The following is a 17,041-nucleotide window of genomic DNA, read 5'->3' as shown; positions in this document are numbered from 1 at the left end:
GGGAGTGTCGTTTTCCTGCTGTCACCTAGGGCCAGAGCCGCCATTTAACATGCCAGTCCCAGATATTTGTCTGAAGCAGCAAAACCCTTTCATTATTGGAAACTGTTTCATCCAATTCGAAGTGCACTATTTCCATTGTGCTATTTCAGAAGGAGTAGATGTAACATGTGGTGCTTTGCTCTTAACTGAGAATTAATACAAAGCCATTACCTTTTTTTTTTTTTTAAATGAGTGAATTTATTTATTCTTACTCGTTACGTTGTGTGTTTTTCAAGGGGCTAACTAAGGTGACTTAAACTTACCCTTTGTTTTGTTTTTATTTCTAGGCTTAGCTATCCTTTTTCATGTAGAAGAGATACAGGGAAATATCTGAATGTTTTTTTCCATAGTTCATCTGTGAAACAGTTGAATATAAAGTTTAATATCTAGCACTCAATCAGTTAGGATCTTGTATCAGAGTGCCAATAAAAATATAACTCAATGATACATTTCATACACCAGTCGCAAATGGTTTTTAATAAGACCCTGGCATCGACCCCATGAATTTGACAAATTTATGATAATACCATAAGTACATAGCTTTTCAAAGCAATCTATTTATCCTTAGATACCTGTTTCATCACTGATTGTCAGGCATCCAAGATATTCTGCTGTGGCCCTCCAAATTCTCTCTTCTGTCCAGTTAATTTCAATAAAAAGTTCAAGTAGGATAAGCAAATTGATGGCAGACGAGAACCCTCTACATATGTGAAAGGTCAACAGCAATGTCTCAGGCAGTCACCTTTGAAAAGATGTGCATGGTGGTGAGATGAACATGGCTTGAAGTGGAGGGGAGTGGCTGACCTACGGCTGTGGTGGTTGTTTGCGGAGACATTTTTATGTATAAAGAGCTATCACGTCTGCAGATATCTTGTCACAAGCAGTATTGCTAATGGCCCTAGTTAAAGATGCAATGTATATATTTATAGAGGGAAATAAAGAGAGACAGATTGGATGCTTGTGTACTCAGGTCAGCAAAACTTTTAAGGCTAGCCCTGCTGAGTGCTGCCCAAGCCTGACTGGCAGCATGAAAACCAAATAGCTGCCACTCAGCAGATGGGCACCTCCCATTCCTTTCCACAATGGCACTTCCTCTTCCCCAAAATCTGGCAAGGGGGGACTGGGAGGTACGTGGCGTCACTGGTATGCGTTCCCTCTGGCGCGCAAGGCCCATCCCCTTTTTAAAAACTTCACACACCTTGCACAACAACATTTTGACGCGTTACATCAATTTCACTCCGCTTCCAAGATGCAATGCAGACTAAATTGATTTAAAGGAACAGGTAGCATATTTGTATTAAAAGATTGTACGTTGTATCACTGTTTTGCGTTGGACAATAGCATGCACTATATATATATACATATTGCTACGGGAAACTTTACTAACTGCTTCTTTACCTTTTCTTCTCAGATCGTACTTGGATCTCACGAACTGCACATATCTGATCGCACAGAGGCTTGACTGCTTCTGGCCCAACCAGGCTGTGGACACCTTCTTCACCTCCATCCACCGGCACTACTTCAGAAATTGTTCTCTGACGGGGCGGTCAGTGGCGGATCCTCCCTACCATATCATGTGCTCCCTAATCGTCATCCCGATCCTGGTGACACTTCTCATGACTGGACTGGTGGTGTGGAGGAGCAAGAGGAGCGAGGGCATTGTATGAGAAGACCCCATACCCTTGCTGTGGGGAAGGCATGAGCCGTGGTGTATATTTCGCGCAAGGCCTTCCCACTGCACTTGGACTTACTTTTTGTCTGTGGACTTACGTCAAGTGGATCCAGAAGGTACCCATATGAGGTGGTTTTGCTGCTACTGCCGTCCAAGGTTCACACCACATGGCCGAAGAGGTCAATGGAGAGAAGTTGTAAAAAGGGACAATTTTGAACATGGGTCAGACAAACCTGAGTTCTCATATGGCCAGTGATGTAGGGTATGAGGCTAGTAATGTGGGAAAGAGCGAAACTTCCATCAAATGTGTAAAACCAGTGACATGGAGAAGGACATTTCACTTAAATGTTGGCCAGTGTTGTGACGAATGAGACTCGTCTGAAGCTGTGAAAGGACAGTGATGTGTAAAATGACCCTACAGAAGTGTGTTGAGCCAGTGACGTGCAAATGTGTGATACTCTCTTGAAGTGCGGGAGAGCTAGTGATTTGGACAATGACACACCATCGTAGTGTGGGTGGCCACTGATGTGTGTAATGTGTGTAATGTAACTCCATTGTAGTGTGGGAGGGTCACTGATTCTGGCAATGAAAATGCGTTCCTCCATGGCCCACGTCCTTGACCCAGTCATAAACAACACGCAGTATCCAATCACAGACAGGGAACAAAACAGGAAACGCTTGCTAACCCCACCCACCCTCCGGTTAAGGGCTGTAATTACACTAGCCTTACTTTAGCACATCAGGTTTTGTTTCCTGTTTGCGATGGGATACGGGGGACGTAGAGGCGACTGCCGGGCTTTCGCCTCCATCAAAATGCCAGAGAGTTGCTCCCTCTGCCAGGCGAGCATCTGTATGAGTGTGCGAGAGCCAGTGATGTAGGCAATGAGACTAAACTGAAGTGTGGGAGAGCCTGTGATGTGGTCAACAAAACTCTATTGAAGTGTGGGAGGCCTTGTGAGGTGGGAAATGAAACTCCATTGAAGTGTGGGGGGACCAGGGATGTGGGCAATGAAATTCCACTGAAGTGTGGGAGGGCCAGTTATGCGGTTGATGAAACTACATTTGAGCGTGGGAGGGTCTGAGTGATGTGCAAACAACTAGATGCGCACTGATGTGAAAGAAGTAAGCTATGGTAAAGGAGTGAGAGTGAAGTGCATGAGGTCAGTTCAAACACCATTGAATTGTTTGCGACCATTCACGCGGCAATGAGTGAGCCTATGCTGAATTAAATTAAGAGTCAATGCTTCCCGCTGAGTGTCTGGGGATACGCGAATTAGTGAAACTGTATTGTGGTTTATGAAGACAGTGATGTCGGAATCAGTTTTATTCCATTGCGATGAATGAAACAATAATGTGTAAAGGCGCAATACTCTACAATAGTGTAGGTAGGCAGCTCCATTGGAACAAGTGAGACTCCACTGTATTGTATGACGACACAAATGTGGTAGTGAGTGAGACTTCTTTGTAGTGTATGAAGGCGGTGACAGGCCCATGTGTGAGACTACATATCGTTGTATAAGGTAACTGCTGCGGGAATGAGTTGTACTGTATGAAGATACATTGATGCAGGAATGAGTGAGACTTAATTGTAGTGTGAAAGGTCAACAATTGGAGAAAGAGTGAAGCACAATTGTAATGTATGAGCCCGATGACTGTGGAACGAGTCAGCCTTGAAGAGCACACGCAGCTTGTTGTGTATTTCCAATGTTAATCTCCGGGAAGCTTCCATTGTGCCTTAAAACATACTATTTAGGATTGGGACTGGTGAGGGGAAGAGGCTAAGACGCCACTGAAGTGTGTAAAATGAGGAAGAGCCCATTACAGTACGAGGCCAGTGCTATGGGAACACGCGAGACCCCACTGAAATGTATATAGTCTAAGAGGAATGTGGGAATGAATGAGATCCTATGGAAGTGTATAAAGTCTATGCGGCAACGAGTGAAACTCCATTAGTGTATGTGACGCCATCTAATGTTTAGTGAGTGTGACACCATTAAAATCTGTGAGGTCAATGATGTGGAAATGAGTGAGACCCCAATGAAGTGTATCAAGACGGAGACGGAAGGAATGAAACTCCATTAATGTATAAGAGGTCATTGATGTGGGAATGAGTGGGACCCCAATAAAGTGTGGAGACCCTGGGATTGTGAAAGAGCAAGATTCAATTCATGCAAGTGATGTCAGTAACATGACAAGTAGCCAAGGCACTATTCCAGCACAAACATGGATCTTCAGGACAGGTGAGATTTGGTTGATTGGTCTCAGCTGTGGGCCGAAGAAGGAGGCACTGCACAGCGAATGATGCATTATTCCAGGACAGACTCTCTGGCAATAAAGATAATGTAGGACCAGGATCTCGGTCTACTAAAGCACACTCACATCTTTCTCAACGTGCATTGCAAATAAAGTGCCTCAAACCACAAAAGGAAGTTAATTGCAAAAATTCACAAATCCCAGCAAGAGACCAACAACTGCCGACAGGTAAATGGAAACAACCACTAACGGGGCCGGCAAAGTGCAGTAACGGATGGAAAAATGCTAAATTATCTTTCATTTTTATGTGGTGTTTTAGAATGTGTATGGACAATGTTAATAAAATGATAATCATGTAGTTTGCAAAGACTTGCTGTTAGATGCTGATTTCACCTTAAGTTGACACAAAGTTCCCAGGAACTAGCAGGTGTTTCATTTCAGGGCTGGGGCACAGATGAGGCGTTGTGGGCAGGCTCCTGGTGGTAAGAGGCACAAAAGACTTTCTTAGCTAGCAATAAAATGATTTTTTTTAAAGTTGGAAGTAGGATCGGAAGGGACTCAGGGGCATATTACCAACAACTAGCGATGATTATCGCTGTGTTGGCTTAGCAGGAATATTTCTATCGCCGCCCTTCACCTGTTTTTATCGCTGAGATACCTTGCTATTAGCAAGGTTTATCTGAGGAGCGATAAAAAACAGGCGAAATGCACGAATATCGCTGTCAATACATCGATATTCAGGCATTACCGTGACAATGCTCTTAGCCATGTTATCCACCTCTCATTGGATAACATGGCTAAGAACTGGTCAGGGCAGGCGTTAACTTTTGGAGATATTCGCGCTTAGCGCGAATATTTCCAAAACTACGCCTGTGTTGATCATAGGCGATAGTGATTGCAGCGACTGTTTTCAGTCGCTGACATTTTGGCACGCCCACTTTGCATGTCATTAGCGATAATTATCGCTGACATGCAAAGTGGGCCCCTAAATGCCTGCTATCGCCTACGCCTACAAGCTGTCGCTAACTGGTGTTAGCGACAGCTTGGTAATAGGGCGATAAAATTATCGCCGCATTAGCGGGAAAAAGTCCCGCTAAAGCGGCGATAATGGCTCTTGGTAATATGCCCCTCAGACACTAAAATCGTGAGAGAGCTCTCGAGTCCAATTTCTCCATGCGTTAAAGCACTTAAATGCCCTCTGCAGTCTCCAGCTTTATCCCTTGTTGTTACTCAACTTATACTGCCTTCTGTTGGTAATTGGCTCGTGTAGAATACATGCTTTGTCACGGTTTTCAGACTTGTCCTTCACATGTGTAACTGCAAGATACATTTTAGAGAGACATTAATGACAGTCAAGGTTGCCCGCCTTGTGCCCAGTAATGGCTAGTGCAGTCTCTGGTTTGAGGCAGGGCGTGAGTGAGGTGGTGCAGGCAAACCAGCAAACTGCATTCTAGGCCCAAACGCAACATCTGTGAAAGCATTCCACATAGGACTAATCTTCATGTCTGCCTAGAAAACACAAAGCCTTGTTTTTTCAGTTCAACCTTATTGAACTGCATGTATTGAGAATAACTGAATCCCATCCACATTGCTCTTGAAGGACTTGTCTCCTCAAACTACAAGAATCAGCCTGGCTACAATTTTATCACAATTATAATTTTTATTTTTTAGCACTGCTGCGTTTTACACTGTTGCTACTTCTAAGCGCTGTAAGAAACATACTAGTATTAACTATAGAACAGTTCTTGATCCACTTAGCGTGGGAGGACAGGAAAGCTGTCTGCCTTGCCAGGATTGGTGCTGCAGGAGCTGCAGATTACAGCCAATGTCAGAGGCGAGCGATAACTCGCCCAACCATCTTTTCAGTAAGAAAGATGCATTTCACCCATGGATTAAAACTTCAATCATGCGTTCATATCTCCCAGGCGGCTTATGCAGTATCCCTTGCTGGGAGTCAGGACCGAAATGTCTGTGGGAATCCAAACATCTCCTAAAAATAGCTAGGACAGAAACGCTTTAATACCTCAAGCTCCCGTAGATTGCCATGACTGAATTCTGGTATTATTTTTTTTATTGTGAATTTGTCTTAAGAGTTAACCAAGCACAGAGTGTCTAAGAGAGCTGTAGGTAAGAGACAGTATCGTCAGAAACGAATAAGCATATTGTCCTGTCAAAAACAATAGGGCAGAAAGGTTATAGTCAACTTTTGAGAAAACAAAACTATTCATTTAGTGAATATTAACATTTTCATTGTGCAGTGACATTTCTTGGAGTGGAATATGGAGGGAGGTAAGGCTGTTCTATCAAAACACAAAGGATTTTAAGCCAGGTATACAAAACTCTTTTGCGATCAAAAACTCTGTGATTTGCAAATTCATAGCCTTGTAACCACAAACTGGTGTTAGTTCATGTGCAAAACCATTTTCCGAGCTGGAAAATTATTCCTGGCTTGCAAAAGGGTGTTTACCACTCATTTCAATTCACAGTTAGGACCAGTGCTTAACTTGACCTGGTAGTTGCCTGTGGAGGCCACCAACATTAATTTATGTGAATGTCCAATATTTGTAAAAGGCGAACAATTACCCGAAGGTGTCAAGGCGCTGGGGGCCGTCGGGAAGATTAAGCGAGCTATTGCCCAGAGTCACATGGTGCTGGGCAGACCCCTGCCACCCGAGCCGGGGATCGAACCGTGATCACCAGCGTCCAGCGTCAGTCGCCCTGGCCGCTGCGCCCCATTTATGGGGACTGGTACCTAGTTTTACTGATCTAATATTTTCTGGGAACAAGAGAGAGAAAACACACAAAGGGAAACGAAGGAAGAGAAAGATGGGAACCGTCAATTCAATTAAATTTATTAAAGTTTTGGAACTCCAATGAGGTCCACTTAAAATTTACACACCAATTAATACATAAAGTGCAATAAAACCATGTGGTAATGCAGCGGAAACAAGATAATAACATTTTTCAAGATACAATAGTTACAATGGATAAAAGTTTGGGATTTAGCGGCCAGCAATGAGGAAACCGGGCATATCCAGAATTGCGCAAATTGCAAATAGAAAGCAACCGAGACAGCGTAAAGCACTTTCGAGAAACAAGGTTTAGAATTAGCAGCAAACAGTGAAAGAACAGAGCATTTTCTGAACTGGGAAAATAGCAAGTAAAAGCAGCCTAATCATGTGCAAGTTTAACATTTGGGATAAAAAATTAAATAAGCACAGCCTACAAAATAAGGACCAAATAGTGCAAAATACATTTTAAGATACAACGTTTCAAGGGATAAAAAGTTTGGGAGCCAGCAGTAAGGAAACAGGGCATTTCCAGAATTGTGCAAAAAGCAATTAGAAAGCAACCGAGACAACGTAAAGCACTTTCGAGGAGGAAAGTTTAGAGATTGCAGCAGAAAATGAGAGAACAGGATTTCCTGAACTGTGCAAATAACAAGTAAAAGCAGCCTAATCATGTGCAAGTTTACAATTTGGAATAAAAAATTAAATAAGCACAGCCTATAAAATAAGGACCAAATAGTGCAAGATACATTCATAATCAAGAAAGGATAATATGACTAAGAAAAAGATCACAAAGGGAGAGACCAAAAAACTACACGAGTCAGACAAAGGGGAAGAGTGGATTAAATAGGCATGAGATAGACTGAAGACTGTACATCCATGGTATTCAGTGTGCTAACATGTAATAGTGCCGGACGCATACATCTGAGCAGTGCTTTATGGCACTGGCACTCATTTTACAAAGTAAACACTGGCTAGGTGTAGGTGTGAAAGGAACTACCCCTTCTAATTTCTATATGAAATGGTGTTTCACAGTGATTTGTGACTGCAGTTGCACTCCATTGATTTGAAAAGTCAGACACCTCAAAAGAAGTAATAACCAATTCGCAAAGAGGAATCATGTTGGATGGTCAGATGACCCATGCATTGTCTCAACAATGTCTCTTAAAACAGATTTAAAAAAATGTTTTATTGTGAAGTAGCACCTGTACCTTTAAAGATCACGCACAGCTTAAAAAACGTTTTGTTTAGGGAATGCTGACATAGGAATAGTGGGCTTTAGTCCATTACAAGCCGTCATCCCGATTTTGGTACCAACAGCAAGGGGTCGCAACCAATGATCTGTCAAAATTAATAATAATAAATAGGTCAATCAATCAAAATATCTTTATTCGGTTTCATATAATAAGACCATAAACGCACAATATAAAATACAGGATAAAATATGATACATTATGTACAAACTCTACGGGAACGTACCCGGTATAAGCATCTCATAAACAATTAATTTTAGATGCACTTAATGTATCTAGTTTCATGGACCCTAGGACAGACGTAACACCTACTATGGGTAGTTTGGCAACTTCCAACCCTGTAAATGGGCATTTTGCAAATTGTCTAATTATACATGTGCTGCATTGCAAAATGACAGGCAGGTTGCAAAAACTCAGTTCACAATTTGCACCTACAATTGGCGTTCTGCCTCTTCGTACATCTAGCCCTTAGTGTCATAAGATGTCCTCAGTTTTTGGAAGGAGATCTCTCCTGCTTTCATCTTGTGATCTTCAAATAACGTCATGGTGGGCTCAGGTGCCCACCTCCTATTTCCATTGGTCAGGCTCATGTCTGGAATGAAAAAAGTGATGTTTTCAGGAACAGCGTTTCCTTCTTTTTCACTCAAAAGCTTTGTGTCTCAGTCAATCAATCAAAACAAGCTTTATTTGATTTTAGGCATATAAAATCATAAAGCAATCAATTAAACATCTCATCACACTTCTAAAAATACAGTAGTAAACATAAATATGTACAAGTTCATAAAGCAGTTCATTTTACTATAGCTATTTCTAGTGTGTAAACATAAGAGTAACACATCCCGTATATTTTACGTCAGACGCCTATGCATTTAAAATTTTCCTTGCTCTCAGTATGCTTTTTAAGAAACCCACCATAGATCCAATACAATAATTGTTATCCAACATCTGTAAATATTAAAGAGCTGGACGGCATTGTCTCCATCCCCCCTGTTTTAATAGAGGTATAATCCATCTACGTCTTTCGTTTATGTAAAATTTACAGAATAGGATTACATGGATAGTTTTTTTGAAGAGATATTATCACACGGGCATAGTTGCCAGTCACTTTACAGCCCTCCTGCTGTCACTGTTGCTGTCCAATATATATTTGTTATGCCAGTGAAAATAAATGTGGACCAATAACACGTTATTTGGGCATGTGTAATATTGAACACAAATTAACCCATTTACTACCACGGTTCTGTGTAACAGACATGAGAATACCATTCTTACTGTCTCACTGAATAAATGTTACAATGATGACATGAGAGGGAAAAACACTTCTTGTAATGACCAAGAGGCCTATTCTGTGTGATTGTACTTGAATGCATGGATTTATTCTGAGACAATCAATGTAGTTCAATTGCTTTATGTTGGACTACTGCACATGACGCAACATCATGGCATAAAGCATCCATGCAGAGGTACATAGATTAATATGCTATTTATTAACCGTGGTAAGCAGGTGAGGGGCACCATTGCTCACTTTTGGCTTTGCCTTTTGTGAGCTATGGCTCCTCACCACACTCAAGAATACTACTAAATAGCACAGCACACTCAGTACATCTACATACATATTATTTATGCCGTGCCAGTGAAAATACATTTGGCGTAATAATTGATGCCATTCAAATCAACTGCACTAGCTAACACACTTACATGTGCATTACTATAGAACAAAGTCAAATTCCCTATAATTACCAAAGCACAGTGAAAATTATATAAAAACACTTTCTATTCTATGCCTCTATTCATTCTATTTACTACCTCACTGGTTCATGTTACAATGGCTTCCCACAGAGAAACAACTCTGATAATAGTCAAGGGGACTCTTTAATGTTGCCAACTCATTGGCAACTTTAAAACCCACGTGATATAGGCTAGTATAAAAAAAAATATATAGTACTGTATTCAAAACCCACGTGCTGCAATACTGTATCCGTGTGAAACTAATATGGTCAACTTAAAACCACTACAGACCACATTCCTAAAGAAAGTCATGAAAGCGAGCCCACAGGTTTGGGACCTTGATACCATGCACATTTACAACTTCTAGAAATTCACTATAGTTTACAGAAATAGGTCTCTAAACCAGTGTCAGTTGTGGTATCAAGACACACTCCAAGAAAACGTTTATGAATGCCACTTTTTCATATGCAAAAATCTGCTGAGTGAGTACAAATTAACTTGCTAAAATCTTTGGGGCATATTATCAAGGGATTTATCTCCGCTTTTTTGGCTTTAAAAGCCAAGAAAGCGGAGATAAAATTATCTCCCTATCAGCAACAGGGTGCTAACACGCACATTCGCATGTTAGCACCTTTTTTCTCTACGCTTCCCCTTGCATCTCTAATGAGTCGCAAAGGGGGCGTTCCAGAGAAAAATAATAGGAGAAATGTTGTTAAGCGACATTTCTCCTATTATCAAGGATTTCGCTAACCCTGTTAGTGATAAAAAAGCAGCGCTAACCGCGGTTAGCACTGCTTTTTTTACACCTGGTATTTTCCTGACTTAGCCATGATATCCTATGGAAGGTGGATATCATGGCTAAGTTTGTGAGCCCCTATCATCAAGCTAACGCCAAACTTCGAGAGATTATCATTGGTTTTCCAGCGATAATCTCTCATTTGGCAGTTATCACTTCTGAGATAAACCTTGCTAATAGCAAGTTATCTCTGCGATAATTTCCAGCGATGTTTAGCGTTAAAAAATTTGTTGCTAAGCATCGTTAGCGATAAATATCGCTAATCGTTGGTAATATGCCCCTTTATTTCTTTTTTCCTGTACTTGATACTTTACAAATTAAGTACTGGGTTTTAATGCTACAGTATTGTATTGTATTGTATTTGCATTTGTATAGGGCGTACTACCCCTGACAAGGCGTTGAAGTGCTTTTTCGGCAATAGCACGCTACTCCGGGACCCATAGAGGATTAGTGTTGAATTAGTATTGTGAAACATGCAAGTAAGTACCTGCACAGCTTGGTCACTTGGCACCACAGACCTTTTCCACTCCATGATTTCTACATCAGCTTGGAGTTATACTTCATTTTGCCGATCTTTTCTTCACATTTGCGTATCACATGTATCGGGAAGTACAAAATGAGTTTGCAGAAGGGGGACCCCCAGCCCACCTAAGCTGCTCACCTCCTCATCACTGAACTGAATTCAACAGATATTTCTAAAGCACAAACGCACTCCATAAGGATTACCGGACCTAGGAATTGTGGGATATACAGACTAGACCTATTAATCTCTTTTAGTTCCTTTATTCAATAAAAATGTTTTTTCTTTTGCTGCAGAGACAGTAGTGCATTCCACAACCAGGAATTGACCATCAAAGAAGATCTTCTTCATGTTCCTACCTTTAAAGTTTGAGGAATTATTAAATGAGATGTCCTTTCCAATGTAAGAGACGTGTCCAAAGTCTAACTCTGAAGCTGGCATCGTGCTCCGCGACTGAAGGACCAGGCGCAGTGTAAATCCCTTAACGCGTTTTGGTGCTCCTTGTTGGATCTGTGTCTCTTTAAAGTACTTCTAAATGACAAATTCATTTTAGGCATGTAGAACCCACTTGGTCCAACAAGAACAGATGGTGAAGATTTACAACTACAAGGTTTATTTTCGGATTTTAGTTACAGAAGGAGTCGAGGAATATATTGAAAGTCAATCAGTAAGCCAGTTTGCAAAGTTCAGCTAGAGTAAAGAATCAATCAAAGAATTCAGTAAAGTTCAAGTCAGCAAAGCTCAGAGTATAAAATAGAAGAACAATCCGACATGGATTCGCTTCCTTAAGTTAGTAAGAAAAGGGGCCCCAACACATCCTAAAAGAGCGTACTTTTATAAAATCCTGAACAAAGAATTTCATTCAATACAAGAGTACACTGTTCCCTCAGAAGGAACTAATCTAGCTTTAACTAGTGAAACAGTTGCAAAAAAATACATTTCCAAAGCCTCTCGTAATTCTGCAACATGGAGCTTCTCACAGACCCCAGCTGTATTAAAATAAATATTGCTACAGTTTGTGTGATTCTGCCAAAACAGCTAAGCAAAACCTTAAACAACATTTGATATTCTCACGAAGGTCATTGTCTTGCATTTAAAAACAAGTTTAACCTTATTCTTCTGAGACATGAAAATACGAGTTTGTCCATTTGATACAGAACATTGGCCTTAAAAGTCACAAACGAAATGGAGTATAATGCCTACAATTGCAAAGTTAGCTAGAGTTCAACTTTTCATTAGTGAAATGTATCAAAGGATTTTACCCATTCTCTGAGTATGGGGAAACATGTTGATGTATAAGGGCCCAGATTTATGTAAGCGCTGCGTTGCCCTTGTGTCACGAAAGGTGACGCAAGGGCAATGCACTCGTTAAGTCAAATTTAACCAAGCCACACTATTTAAGCAGTTACTAGAAAACATTCTACATAGATTTGTGTACAGCTTCACCACTTCCAGCTTATCTTTCCCCAGAACCCAGTGCAAATCCTTCCTAACCCTGCAGCCCTAGAACTAAAAACCATAACTTTGCTCTTCGAGATGTTTACTTAAAAAAAAGTTCATCCGCATAGTTTCCCAGCTCAGAGAGATGCCTCTGTAGCCCTATCCGGGTTAAATATAACAGAACAACATCATCAGCGTAGAGTAGACAACCAACACTCATCGTTCCTAGTTTAGGTGGGTCCTCCTTACGCTGTCCCATTCCGCAAGGTAAGTCATGGATGAACTGTAAAGGAAGAAAAAAAGGAGAGTAAGGAGGCACCCCTGCTTCAAACCATTATATGTCTTTACTTTACTGGACAGACCCTGGTTTCCTCCATCAGGACATGAGTCCAAGTTGAAGAGTGCATAGCAACAATTAACCTGAGCAAGTGTGCGGGGATCCCCAGTACAACCAATTTCATCCACAGCGTCCCACCCAACCCTGTTGAATGCTGTGGAAGGGAAAAATCAATAAAGGCAGAATATAAAGCCATAGCCTTACCCAGTGTTTGGTGCCCTAGATAAAATTACGGCCTTCCAAAGTGCTTATGAAAACCAGCCTGCTAACCAGGAACAAGGTTATTGCCAAATGCCCGATTCTGAAGGTGAAGAAGAATTCTCTTGGCGAACAATTTCCCAGTCGCATTCAATCATGCAATCTGCTTGAAACTAGCAGGAGAGGTTTTAGGATGCTTTTATATAAAGTCATCGTAACACCTCATTACCAGGACGATGGTATAACCTCATGCAAGTAACAATATTAAAACACCAGGCACAGATAAAGAGCTCACGCAGAAACATATTGTTTACTATGAGATATCAGGAGTTCACCGGGCTCATCACCCCGGAATACCTTGCGCTTTTAATAAAACTCTCATTTACATTTAATGAGAGAGACTTGTCATTCGACTCCAACAGAATCCTGCAACTAGAATTAGCTGCATATATCTGCAAGATATATTGGGTCCACCCTGCATTGGATATTTAAAAGGCCTCTGCCTTAATTCTAAAATCACAATATTTGGCTATTAAAGACCAATTTTTCTGTGAGTTGTCAACAAACGCTACTTCTCTCAGTTGAATCCATTTATGGTCCTCCTCCCTCCTTCGTTCAGACACCTTCAGTCTTATTCTCACCTGCTTCAAACGGTTGATTTCCCTTTGCCTCAATAGAGACGGCTGCTTAAATTGTTCCCTTACAAGGGAATTTAAATCACAGTTTACCTTTTTCACCTCCCAGGGGGTAATCACCAAGGGTTTAACACTGGTAATTCTGCTCTTACTCCCACATGATAGAAACAGGGACAGCTGCTTTTGGAGCCAGTCAATAGGGTTCTCTCGTGAAGGGCCTAAACTAGCTGTTTTAACATGAATTGGCAAATTCATTATATTATTATTTGACCAAAACGTCGGTCCATTTGTTTTATATTAAACAATAGTGTAATTTCTGGAATTCCAGGACTCTATCGCCATAGGCTCTAAATCAATAGCTACCAAAAGAATATTGTGATCACTTAAATCCATCCTCACTACCTCAAACTGAGAACAAGCACCAAACATTTGGTAAGGTACCACCATATAATCAATTAATGATTGCCCTCGAGAGGAATTAAAAGGGAAGGAGGCTGGAGATTCCTCTGAGAACCTGCTATTTAACGCAATGAGGTCATTGGATTGCAGGCAATCCAAAAAGCATAGACCCTGTCTATCTGATCTAATATCAGCAGGTAAAATTGCCTCTGGGATACTCCACACCTCATCGAGCTCCAAATTTCCAAAAGTCAAAGAGGAACAATTAGAGATTTCATCAATAAAATCTACCACCACGATTATCAATGTGCAATCTTATGAGAACATAGACTCAACTAAAGAGTCAGACGACCTCGCAGGGGGAATATAAACATTTACTAAAAGAAACAATTTACTCAATCCTCCTATTGCATTACACAGGGCTAACTGCGCAGATGCAAAGGTTTGAGGGATGGCCAAACACCATAGGATTCCAATTTATACAGCTACTGAGTAAAATAGCTAGCTATACCTCCACAGTTGTAACTTTTTATCTTAGGTTTTGCTGCACAAGAAAATATAAAATAATTACTGTATTTAAAATCAGAACATATTCAGGTTTCCTGTAAGCAAATTATCAATGGACAGAAATGCATTAAAAATTTTAGCTTGGAATTAGGCTGTCCAAGGCCCGCCATATTCCAGGAAAGAATTTTACCCAGGGGGCTACCTCTGCAACATTGGAAGATTTATATTTTATTTAAAGCATTCAATGCACCTGCTACCCAACTCTAGAGGGATAGCTCATCTCCCCTTCCAGATTCTCAAACCCTCTGATCCTCATTTCCCACAATATTTATCACTCTCCTCCCTTTGTCTCTACCAATTGCGATTTTGATATCTTTCAGATTTGTAACACCTCCTACTACTACTTGAATCTTGAGTGGACTCCTGGGCGCCCAATCTGTGGATATCTATCTTTGGCTCTATGGACCCTTCAAACAGAAAAACATCAATACCTTTTTTCTGCGAATGGTCCACATTAGCCAGGCTTAGCATTGCAACAACCCTGGAGCTAAATGTGACCCTAAACTCGGGAATGGGGCTAGGAGATCCAAATACACCCCATCAATATCTCTACTTGATGCCATGCACAGGGCCTCAATTTGTAATAGCTGCAAGATTAAGCTTCTATTCAGTGGGCCCAATTCACTATCAAACAGAGAAACAATATTCAAAGTATTGGAGAGATGGCTAAAACCAAGTCCTTCATCTGGATTTTTATTATGCCATGGCCCAGCCCCTGAATTAAGGGACTATGATGGTGGAAAAAACTGAGGAGCTTCCCCATTAAGAGTCCTCACGGGTTTGGGAGGAATACGTAAAGAAGAATCATTCCTACATGAGCAGACTGGGGGAGATCTTTTAGAGATCCACTCAGCCTGTTAGGGGACTCCACGACCCTCTTCATCGGTGCTTCCAAGTTCAACATTCCTAACCCTAGCACCATCCTTCACTATACCCATGTTTGAACCACTCCAGTTATTATGGACAGTGACCCCCCTATGTACGTGAGCACTTTCTCCAGCTGATGGAGGCCTAGAGTTGGTACTTCTGATATATTAGGCAACGGGAGCATACCGGTTACTTCTGGGAACTCTTACTCTCGACCTAAATGGAGGACGGAATTCATCTGTTCTACTTTTTTAGGCAGAATAATGGGAGGGGAGCATTAGAAAACCTAAGTTTGCATTTAATGAAAATAAAAAGATTGCTTTAGTTAGAAGTAATCACAGACATGGTCGTCTGCTGACCCTGTGAGTGTGACCAATAGTAGTGGGTCACAATTTGCCACCGACCTAATGAATATTAATGAGGTGGGTCGAATTAAGAGTGACAAAAATGTAGAATTTTGCAAATCGATTAGTACATAGGTCAGGTCACAAAATATCATTGCATTTGGTAGAAGTTGGTGTACAAATTGCAACTACTTTTTCCTAATCCATTTTAGTACATTCAAAAAAGAAAACACTAATTGTGAATCATTATTACTTGTCTTTGTCCATGAGGCTCTTAGTGCTCTAAGGAAATGCTGTGTAACATTGTAAATAACGCAATTTGATAGGGGACCACAAGACTGGAAGGAGAATTCTATGATTCTGTGGTGTGGGAAGGATGATGAGTCAGATGACAAGCAGACTCTCATAATGTTTCAATGACTAACTAGTAATTACATTACGTTCAGTTCATTATTCCTCATTCCCGTCTTACTCCATGAGGAGAGCCTATTTCCTCAGATAGACCCCATTATCCTATTTCCTTCTCACAGCAACGAAATGGCTCTCTAAATTCCTTGCAGTAAAAGACTGCCCCATGGAATACATTTTATCATGTCCCAAACGTTCCCAAAATGGCACAAAAGAACAAGTTACTTACCTTCTCTAACAATGTATCTGGTAGAGATACAGTCTAGCCACAGATTCCATAACTTAGAATATCCTCCAGGCGCCAGACTGGATCCGTAGATTATTCACCAGTACCTCTGCGCGCCGGGGACGGCGTTGCATGGCTCCGCCCTGATGTCGTCCATGTATATGACGTCAGTGGAGCCATAGAAGTCCCTCCCGGCGCGCTGACGTCAGTTTTTTACTGTGAAACGTTTCCGCGCGGAGCTAATACTAAAACGGAATGTGGGAATGGTGTGCCAAAAACAGCTGAACTTCTGTTGAGACAACAATGATAATAAAAGAAAAATAAAATGATGAGAAACATCACAATGCATTGTAGAAAGGACGCTACATAATGGAAAAGCCTAAAGGGGGAGAGCAGAGAACTCCCCCCCCATAGAAACAGTCTCGCATAAATGAAGAAGGAGACCCTTCAATGGGGCAAAACAGTAAATTAATGTTATGGTGAACGACAAGCAGTCTGCAACCACATGAATACCATGGTAAGCGGCAACCAGACCATGACAACATGAAAGTAAGACAAGTGGTAACATTT

The 17,041-nt window shown here is 41.2% G+C and overlaps 1 protein-coding gene across 1 annotated transcript in view; it reads left to right on the top strand.

The window, feature by feature from the left end:
- The window catches only part of RAMP1 (receptor activity modifying protein 1), a 573,742-nt gene extending 569,409 nt beyond the window's left edge, over window positions 1-4,333 (top strand). Inside the window, exon 3 of the mRNA XM_078681322.1 lies at window positions 1,451-4,333. Coding sequence (XP_078537448.1) covers window positions 1,451-1,706 — 256 coding nt within the window. The 3' untranslated portion in view covers window positions 1,707-4,333. The remainder of the gene's footprint in view (window positions 1-1,450) is intronic.
- The last annotated feature ends 12,708 nt before the right edge of the window (window positions 4,334-17,041 follow it).

Source organism: Lissotriton helveticus, chromosome 3_1, assembly GCF_964261635.1.
Source record: "Lissotriton helveticus chromosome 3_1, aLisHel1.1, whole genome shotgun sequence".
In the NCBI taxonomy this organism is placed as follows: domain Eukaryota; kingdom Metazoa; phylum Chordata; class Amphibia; order Caudata; family Salamandridae; genus Lissotriton; species Lissotriton helveticus.
This window is presented reverse-complemented; position numbering and strand designations above follow the sequence as displayed.